At 41.4% G+C, this 10,480-nt stretch overlaps 2 protein-coding genes and 1 long non-coding RNA gene across 3 annotated transcripts; 2 read left to right on the top strand and 1 right to left on the bottom strand.

Moving 5' to 3' along the window:
• The first annotated feature begins 329 nt into the window (after positions 1-329).
• On the top strand, positions 330-1,925 carry LOC121977678. Its single transcript, XR_006110996.1, has 3 exons — positions 330-835; positions 1,454-1,515; positions 1,589-1,925. It is a non-coding gene; the product is annotated as an uncharacterized LOC121977678 (long non-coding RNA).
• Positions 1,926-5,844: 3,919 nt separating this feature from the next.
• On the top strand, positions 5,845-6,357 carry LOC121978365. The gene has a single exon (XM_042530720.1). The coding sequence runs from the start codon at positions 5,845-5,847 to the stop codon at positions 6,355-6,357; it is 513 nt and encodes a 170-aa protein (XP_042386654.1).
• Positions 6,358-8,461: 2,104 nt separating this feature from the next.
• On the bottom strand, positions 8,462-9,777 carry LOC121978366 (mitogen-activated protein kinase kinase kinase 18-like). The gene has a single exon (XM_042530721.1). The coding sequence runs from the start codon at positions 9,743-9,745 to the stop codon at positions 8,462-8,464; it is 1,284 nt and encodes a 427-aa protein (XP_042386655.1). The 5' UTR covers positions 9,746-9,777.
• Positions 9,778-10,480: the final 703 nt, after the last annotated feature.

The raw sequence follows: 10,480 nt of genomic DNA on the forward strand, positions 1-10,480 counted from the left end.
TGAATGCTAAAATTGTTTATAAATATTTGATTTATTGACAAGACGGGTGAGTTACAGTACAAAGAAATGAAGAGCAGAATAATCTTTAAAAAACTTATACAACTCTCAAATGCTCAAATGGTAAAGAAATATAAGAATGGAATGAGTCTTTAGTCATGATTAACCATAAGACAAATTAATTATTATAATAATTTAAAATATTTAATTCTATCAAAATTAATAATATCACAAGAAATAAGGAAAATAGCGATAGCTAAATATTATTATTAACAGCGAAATATAAATTCGTCGCTAATAAAACAAACATTAGCAACGTGCTTGTTGAGTTAACATTAGCGATGAGTTTGTCAATTTGTCGCTAAGAAAACAAACATTAGCGACGAGTTTATCTAATTCGCCACTAATATCAAGATTAAGCAACGAATTTATCAAATTTATCACCACCATCCTGCCACCTCTCCTCTTCGAATTAAAAGAAGGAAAACCAGCCGCCACCTTCGGAAAGCTTCATTTCCACCACTGACTCCACATCCACAGCCCCTTCTTCTCTTCGGGTTAGAAGAGAAGAGAAGTTCCTTCATCATCCGTCCATCTACCTCTTCTGGTTAGGAGAAGGAGACCCGATAGCTCCACCTCTTTGGGTTAGAAGAGGAGGATTCGTCCTCCGTTCTGATCCGCATATGACAACCCTTCTTTCCTCTCCTCTTCGGGTTAGAAGAGGAGTGGACATCCACTTTATCTTCCGACAACCCCTCTTCTCTTCAGGTTAGAAGAGAAGAGGTCCTCCTTCATCCGTGCTTCAATCAGCCCCTTCCGAAGCTCCATCCGTAACTGTGTCCGTTCACTCCCGTAAACTTGGGTGATATCTTTATGTGTTGAGTGTTGATTATTGATGTGTTGATGGTTGATTAATGTTGAGTTGATTGTTGAATTGTAATGACATTAATCTCCCATGTTTCAAATTGCATGCTTTAGGCTTGAATTGGTAGATGCATATTAGGTGTTCGATGAAATTTCTCAACCACTTTTGCCCCTACATTTGTTGCAATTATGCTAGTTTAATTTCATGCAATTCTTGTTTTGTTGATGTTTGTTCTTGTGATTAAGTTAGATGAAGTATGTTAGATTAGATTAGGTTTTTGTTGAATGCTTTAAGATTACCATTCATTAGGTTTAGTAATACTTGCTTTGCTATTCATTTATTCTATTGTCTTTTGTTCATTAGGTTAAGTTTAATACTTACTTTGTTATTCATTAATTTACATCATCAATAGATTTTTCTTTAATGATTAATTAGATTTTATTGAGAAGAAAATATCGTCACTTGGATCTAAGAGACTTAGATTCAGTTGAAGTAAATCATAGTTTTTAATAACCATTAGATTTGTGAAACAGTTTGTAAGTTGATTTTTTGTTTATTTTCTTGACTTTAACTTTAAGTTTCCATTGACAGAAAATTCATGAAAGAACCTAATCGATAATCCAAAGGACTGGTGGGACTACATATCAACGAAGGTATAATCATCAATTAATATGATATTTATTTTAGTGCATCATTTTTTATTCTTTTTTCCCCCTTAATATGTAGCCAAACGAGAAATATCTTGATTTTTAGCACAAGGAGACTGTTGAAACTTTACGGCTTAGTACTTGGAACATTCCTGAATGGGTTTCGTTGAAGTTGCGCCAGCTGAGACAACGTCGTAGGCAGAAATGCTCCGTCGTAGTAAGTTCTTTGGATGTAAACTTGATGGTATGATTTTTATTTGTTGTGTTATTTGTTGTTAGAATTGTGAATTTGTTAATTGGTGATAGAGTTGTGTTATTTATTTGTTGTGTTGTTGTTAGAGTTGTTACTGAATATTGTTAGAGTTGTGAATGTTTTGTGAACTTGATCATATTGAAATATGAGTTATTTGTGAGTTTCTTTATGAGTTTGTATATAGGATATGAATGAAAATAAATATTTTTTTAAAAAATATATATATTTTTTTAAAACAATAGTTAGCGACGATTTTGGAGAAAATCATTGCTAACAACAATTTTAGCGGTGATTTTCTCTAAAATCATTGCTAACCGTCGATACCCAATAAATTTTCTAAAAAAGGGTTTGCTATGAATTTATTGTTAAATCATCGCTAACTAATTATATTAGCGACGAGTTAAGTAAAATTCGTCGCTAACCAATGTGTATCTTAGCAGTGACTATATTAATCTTAACGATATTTTATGATATGTCGTTAATTTTAGCGATGAAATATTAATAATCGTCGCCAAATATGATTTACGACAAGTTTATTATAACGATCATAGCAACGGTTTTCGCCGCAAACGATGGTTAGCGAAGAAATAATGAGTTTAGCTATGGAAAAATTTCGTAGCTAAATTTTGATGTTCTTGCTGTAGTTGATCACAGATAAAACTAATACCTCAAATTAAATATTACGAATATATAATAATGTACCTACTTATCCACGATCCATATTCTTCCATATCTAATATTGTAATTTGTTTATAGCTAATCATAAAAAATAAAATAAAATATTTTGCTCTCTATATATTAACTCACACAAGTTCAATATACGCGGAAGTGCTTTTTTTGGTTTAGATTATTTTTGTTTGTTAATTTATACAGATCGTCCAACTAATTAATTTGAGAGGGGATGGGTTTAGTCCTATAATTTTTTTTATTAGGGAAAACAGTAAATCAGGAAGTATTTATGAAGCATTATCTAGATGACCAATATTTTTAGATATGCTTTTCACTTGAGGGGAAAAACTTCTACAGTATCCCATAAGCGAGACTCAAATATTAAATTTCTTAGTGATCCTGTCTGAAAGCAGAGAAGATGGTTGATTGAGAAGGTGACTTTGATGTTGACTGTCTGAAGACTTCGATTCAACAAAAAGTGACTCCGAACAGTTTTGCGTGTCAAAAGAAGCGTTACTGGTCGGGGCAAAGGGTCCCGATGTAGGCTCTCCAACATTTAAATCAGTGATCGAGTTGAATATATGAACAGTAGGATGAACAGTAGTTATGCGTGTATAAAATTACATAGGATCACATACATTCGTCTGTAGATGGAGACCCCCTTTTATAGTGTTATTATTGTTAGAAACCAAACAATCTGTTGTCGGAGATTTTAGGGGACTTAGTTGAATTTAAAACTTACACCGAATTTAAATTCAACTTACAGTCGAAATGACCTGAACAGATAATCTCAGGTTGCTAGCAGGGGCTGGTTTCCGTAACGTAGTAGAGTTGAGCGATAGGGCGGGTCTCCAAAGCGGTAGAGCAGGTCTGCAGAGCGGCAGACCAGAGCGACAGGCCAAGCCAAGTCTGCAGAGCAGAAGAGCAGGGCAGGTCTGCAGAGCAACAGACCAGAACGGCAGGGCAGGTCTGCAAAATGGCAGGGCAGAGCAGCAGACCAGCGCTGCAGTGCGGAAGACCAGAGTGGCAGGGCAAGTCTGCAGAGTGACAGACCAGAGTAGCAGAACAGATCTACAGAGTGGTAGACCAGATCAGTAGGTCTGCAGAAAGGAAGACCAGATCTACATAGCAGAATGACCAAGTCTGCAGAAAGGAAGACCAGGTCTGCAGAGCAGAATGACCAGGTCTGCAAAAAGGAAGACTAGGTCTGCAGAAAGGAAGACCAGGTCTGTAGAGCAGAATGACCAGGTCTGCAGAAAGGAATACCAGGTCTGTTCGAGCAGGTCTGCAGAAAGGAAGACCAGGTCTGCAGTGGGACAGACCAGACAGCGACCAGGCAAGCTGACCGAGGCCTGCGAGTAGCAGTTTCCTTGAAACAGATTCACCCACCTTCGGCTGTGATTCGAGGTTTACTTGGGTCGTCTGTTTCCCAGGATATAACGATCAACCGTGAACTCCACCAAGCATTGGTGGTCACGACGAATTGAGTGGCACCCGAATACTACCACGAGCACTCTGCCGAGCAAGAGTTGCACGATAGAGGAGGGGAATGTGGAGGAGAGCTTCTGCCTTCTTCGCTGTGTTATCTGCGTAACCTTTTGCCTGTGGTCGCAGCCTCCTTATATAGGAGCTCAAGACCAAAGGACAACAATAGAACCAGGGGTGCTCTGGTTATGACGTTGTGCTCTTTGACTGAGGTGCCAGGTTCGAGCACCCCCCTGCGCAGGCTCTTATCAATTAAGTGGTACCGTTCACCCAAAAATCTCTTCGGGGGTTTCTGATAAGGGGTCGTTTCGGCGGTAGTGTCTGTAACTATAAAAAGTTTACTCATACAATTTAGCCCCCACGGCTGGATCAGCTGGTAGGGTGCTTGGACGCTTGCATCGAAGGTCGTAGGGTCGAGGGTTGCCAGCTGCACACGGGTGTAAAACCTCGGTTGCTTAAATTCCACTCAACCCCCAGTTACCCCTCCCGCCCAGCTTAACCGTGATTTACCCCCTCTGGACATCTGTGGGGCCGGACCTAGGGGGACCGCTAAGGTGGCGGTTCCACCTTTTTGATGTTGGGTTCCACCTTTTTGATGTTGGTTATTCCACTTGGGCAAATCTTGTCCCTACCGGTCCGACATTCGTGTGCGTAGGTCGCGCTCGCGCACGAGTCAACTTGGTTCAGTGCAATCTGGGCCTTGGATTTGCACCCCCCTGCGCACCCACGCGTGAGGGAGAGCCTCTCCCCATGCATTTGTTCACATCCTCAATGTATGTGAATCAACATAAACCAACAAAGATGCCAAGAAACTCCCAATATGGGACTAAAGTCTCATGCACAATAGAGCTTCTTCTCTTCCTCCTCTTCTCCATTCACACTTATTCAACAATTATTTGTCTGTGCACGAATCTTAAAGTATTTCAAAAAAATGATAGACTATAAAAATATTCTGACACTTTTCCTAAAATGAACCCACAAGCTCTGTGTTTGGCACAGAGGAAACTTCTACTATACAGTTTGCATGTAGAATATTTTCTGTCATGCGTGCCATAAGACACCAAAAAGGAATATGAGACCGTTGGATTGAGGGGTTGTATGCTTACATGTCAAACCGATCGAGTTCCTCCTATGACCTGATCGATAATCGCTCATAAGGATTCAGTCAATTGGACTTGTAAAGTGTTGTCAACAACTCGTCATTCACTCGACCTATTTGTTTAGCCAAAGGATTTAATCAGACCGGACATCTATTCTGTTAGATTGGACTATAGATCCAATCGGCTGGACTACTCGACCTAGTTAATTATAATCGTGTTATTTTTCAATTGACAAATAAGTCTTGGCTCTAGAGAGTGTTGACTCGTCTTGAGTTATTCGTCAATATTTAGAGACTCGACGTCCGATAAACCCAATGGTCTGGTCAGATAACCTAATGTGCTCGACGTCCAACCGATCCAAATGGTCCGGTCAGATTACCTCTCGGCCACGATGATTGACTGTACTAACTTCAAAGATTGATATTTCCTTAACTTTGACCGTCATGTCAATCAATCCTATTAATTTTTACCTAACTCGAAAACTCCACATCATCTATTGCATGACTTAGTTATTTATTAGAGGGTCTGACTTTTAAACCGTGATCCCACAAAAGTTTTTGTTTAGACTAATGGCTTAACATGAGATGTTTAAATTTTGTAAAACACCAGTAAACCCTTAATCAATCACACATACACACTGTAAGTAATTAATTACTAAAGTATTAATTAATTTTGAATATTAATGAAAAATGGCGGGTTCGAATGGATCCGTTCCCGGCAAATTCTTTCATTTTCTATGTACAAATAAATACTCAATACTTTGCTCTGTTCATTCAAAACCCTTCCTCGTCTCGCTTCCTCCAAAAAAAACAGAGAGAGAGGGTTCCAATGGCCGCTGGATTTCTCCATTTCTCGCTGCCAGCCTTGTGGGCCAGAAAGCGCCGGCGAACGGAGCGCCGTCGCTCTTCGCCTCCGCCGTCTCCTGTCCTCAGTCAAGATGAGGAGGACTGCATCCTCGGCCTCCTCAAGCTGTCGCGTGCCCCGCTCGCCCCTCACGGCGGGGTTCAGCAGCCGACAGAACCAAAGCAACAGCCAGCGCTTCTTACCCGATCGTCGCCTCCGCCGACGATACAGCAGCAAGAGCAGTCTCTGCTCTTGTCCCCGGCGCTGAAACAGCATCGGAAGAAGGAGCCGCTTCCTCCTCCAACGCCTTCGACCGATGATCTGCGCCTCTACAAGTGTTCAGAATGCGGCAGAGGATTCACTTCGTACCAGGCCCTTGGCGGCCACAAAAGCAGCCACCACCGGAAACGCCCAGCGCCTAGCCCCCCGTCGGAAAAGCAGCGACACGTGAAGGCGAGAAGATCAATAGCGATGCCATCGACTTCACTTATGGAGTGATCGCCGAAGAAGCGACTAGGCATCGATCTCAACCAGCCGGTGATAGTTGGCCGCCGATGAATCTCCTTACTCTCTTCTCTGCTTTAATTTCAATTTAGGGCAATGAGTTTGATTCATTAATTTCTTGCTACTACAAAACTAATTGTTGTAGTTTCTGTTCATATTTAAAAATTTTGTACATCACATAGTTTGTAAAATCGCGATCCGGTTCGTAGGATCGTACGATCCTACGATCCTAAGACCCAAAATCGATCCAGGATCGTATAGAATCGAGTTTTACAGCAGGATCGCAGCAGGATCGATAGGATCGGTAGGATCGGAACAGGATCGATAGGATCGTAACAGGATCGGAGCAAAAAAACACATTTGAATGCGTTTCTGATTGATATTTCTGTCTGTAATTGTTTAAAATGCGTTGGTTTTGATTTCCTATTATTGATTTCGGGCATTTGAACACCATCATTAATTTTAATGTTAACACCCACTCAAATTCATATTTAGTCTTATTGTATATTAAATAAATAAAATAAATTTTAAATGTATACTCGTAATTCCATAATATTATTATTTTAAATATATTTATTACTAAAAAAAATTTATCTTCTCTTACCAGTGTTGTTATTTAAAAATAAAATTTATTATAAATTTGAAAACAGTACAACCTAGAAAAAAAAATCATAGTTACATAAAATTAAAATAACATATAAATTAAACGTTCGGAAATATATAAAATACTAATTCCGGCATATTTTAAGAATTCACAAAATTGCTTAAATTAGCCGATTGGAATTTATCGATTTTTTTATATAAAATTTAATCATTTAAAGACCATATATATATATATAATTTGGTCAGACAGTTGAGAATTTTTTATTTTTTGATTTTTTTTATAAAATGTTTTTTAAATTGAATATTGTTAATATATAGATGCTATAACATTCACATATTGATTATAAATACTAACTAAATATTATAACACTCATATAGATGCTCTCTGTTTTTTTCTTTTTTCTTTTTATTTTTTAAAACCAAAACACTCGCCCAAATAATGCTGTGTGGTGATTAATTCCCAAATTTACATCTTTCTACCCCAAAGAAATATAAAGTTTACTTCTTATAACATTGAATAATATATTTTTTTTTCTCACTGCCCGTTCTCACCTTCAATAATCAAGTTAATATGAAAGTAAAACTGAATATTAACTAAAAAATTTAAATTAAAAACCTACTAAAGGAGAGATTAGTCGTGAACTCGAGACCGTTACTTAGATGGCAATTTAGATAGATCAAATTAAATCGGATTCATATTGGATTAGGAATTTTTTTTTAAGTCTCAATCAGAATTCGATCCGAACCCAAATTCAATTTGAAATCTTTAAACCTAAATCTAAACTCGATCCAAATAATCTGAAAACCCAATTCAAAAGATTGATATCGCTATAAATAAAATTATCTTAATTTTAGAAATAAAATTTTATTTAACTTAAAAAAATACCCACTAACTAATGAAACTCTAAATTCAGGTTAAATCGGATCGATCCATATTCGACCCAAAATATTTCAATCCAAAATTTCTTCAATCCAAACTCAATCTGAATTTAAAAATTTTCAATTCAAACCTATTTTTTTTTATCGATTCATGTCGAATTATCGGATCGAATTTATTTATTTATTTATTTATTTTTTTTACCCCCTTAATTTACAACCAGACCGGTCTGGTTCCCATCAGACGCGGCATCTGGCTTTCCTTTGGATTATCGAGCTAACCATATCGGCCGAACCGGCCGATCCGGTTCGATCCGAACCGATCCAAAGTCGAGCACGGTGGGTAGCGTTGGAGCGCAGTAGGTGGGAGCTGGAGCGGACATGCAACTGCGCCGTCAAAACTGAAAAGTCACCGCAAGCAAAGGTAGAGCATGAGCATGACCCACTGACGACTCGCATCTCCAACTGTCCACCGCACGCAACTACAATTTACGCCTGTGGTCCACCAAATTAATCAGTCACTAACAAAGCACGCTTTGTTCTTCTTTTTTATCCGTATGCTTCCAGCTTAAGCTAATCGTCCTAAATTTATGCTCCATCTCATCGACAAAATAGCTGGTTACTTCTTGGAAATGGCGTCCCTCTTTTGATGATATCTTGAAGGAATATGATTACATTTTTCTGTTTTTTTGAGAGAACGAAGAACATAATTGAAGCGCTGAGAATTTGAGAAAAAGATTGTGTTTTTACTACTAGTGTCAAGAGGGGAATTATGTGTCTGTTCTACAGTTTGATTCATAGATTCTCCGGCAAATGGATCGTTTGTGTTTGCTGGAATTTCCGATTGAATTGAATCGAAGGACTGTGGTTCTGAAGCAATGAGATCGGCTTTTGCTGTCGCTGCGGCAGATTCATCCTCGTTGGATCTCACTGTGATCCAATAGCCATCGGTTTCCCAATTGATCGCCTGAGAGACGTTGCCGGCGAGTCGCCGGAGCCTCTCCCTCGGTCTGTCGGAGTGGTTCTCTTCTTCTTCTTCTTCTTGGGAGTCCCACATTCCCTGCTCCAGCGTGCTCTTCGGGGAGACCCAAACTTGGTCGGCTGGAGGGGAGGTGTTTTCCGGCGAGCAAGTCGTCTTGGAGACGAACGGGTGCCGCAGCAGCTTCTCCGCCGTCCACCGCTCCCGCGCGTCCCTCCTCAAACACTTCGCCACGAAGTCCCTGGCCTCCGGCGACAACCATCCGGGGCACTCGGGGACGTCCGCCGTGAACCCGGCGCGGTGCAGGGCCGCGACCGGGTCGGTGATGTCGGGCCACGGCGGCCGCCCCGTGGCCATCTCGACTACCGTACACCCGAGCGCCCACACGTCGGCCGGCGCTCCCTGCTCCTCGCCGCGCGCGGCCTCCGGCGCCATGTACATCGGCGTCCCTGCCACCGACGGCGCCGCCCCAGAAGTCCGCCGCGCGCACCCGAAGTCCGCCAGCTTCGCGCCGCCTCCGGGCCAGAGCAGGACGTTCCGGGTTTTGACGTCGCAGTGAGCGACGCCGGCAGCGTGGAGGTGAGCGAGGCCGTGTAGGAGGTCTCCGGCGTAGGAGCGAATCTCCGCCTCCTTGATTCTGCCGCCGCGCGCCGCTATGCGGTCGTAGAGAGAGCCTAGAGGGGCGTACTCGAGGAAGAGGTTGTAGACTCCGGCGGCGACGTCGGAGCCAAGGCAGGAGACGACGTTAGGGTGGCGGCGGAGGGATGAGAGAATTGCCTGCTCTCGTTGCAGGGGGGCGGAGAAGCAGAGGTCGGCGGACTTGACGGCGAAGACGAGGCCGGAGGGGGACGCTACCGCGGCGGAGACAGTGGCGGTAGAACCGCGGCCGATGGTCGGGCCTCGACGCCACTCTCCGATGGCCATCGGAATCGAATACGGAATTAGGTGAAGCTCTACCGGATCTCGACTGAGAAGAGAACAAAGGGCTTTATATACAAGTGAGAGTTGACTTTCAGGGATCCTTGGTACTTGCGTTCGGCGGAGCGGTGGAAGCACAGGTCAACCTCGATCACATGTGGAGACCTCGACGAGGGTTGACGGCGAAGACAAATCGCTGTCTCGAGGCCGGACACGGCACAGCTTCTTCAACCAGTTGCAATTGTCCGCGTTCGACAAATCTAAAAAAATCTTCACAGAGGGAGCAGTTGACTCTGCATGGACTTGTAATAGGAAGTCAGAACAGTCTAACTTTGTGATTCAGAAAAATACGGTAAAAGGTTTAAATTTGGAATAGTCTAAAGATTAGTTGATTTAACTTTTATAAAGTTTACATAATCTTAGTTAAGTACATAATTAAGTTGTGGATAAGTGAGTCGTGGAGGGTGAAAGGGAATATTAGGTGAGTAGGCAACGGTTGCACCAAACGCAGTCGGGAGATGACTTTGGGTGAACAATCCAACAGTTGACTCGACGCCTAAAATGATTTGGTTTGACTTTATATCTTCGATTTTTTCCATTTTCAACGCAATCTAATCTAACAAAACGAGGCCTTTGCCAAACACTTGTGGGAAGGTAATTAGGCGGGTTTACTGGGATGGAATTCTATGAAGAGGGAATATCTTCTTTTTTTAATGATATATTATAATATTTGGGTGGATA

The sequence above is a fragment of the Zingiber officinale genome, chromosome 4B (genome assembly GCF_018446385.1).
Source record: "Zingiber officinale cultivar Zhangliang chromosome 4B, Zo_v1.1, whole genome shotgun sequence".
NCBI lineage: Eukaryota > Viridiplantae > Streptophyta > Magnoliopsida > Zingiberales > Zingiberaceae > Zingiber > Zingiber officinale.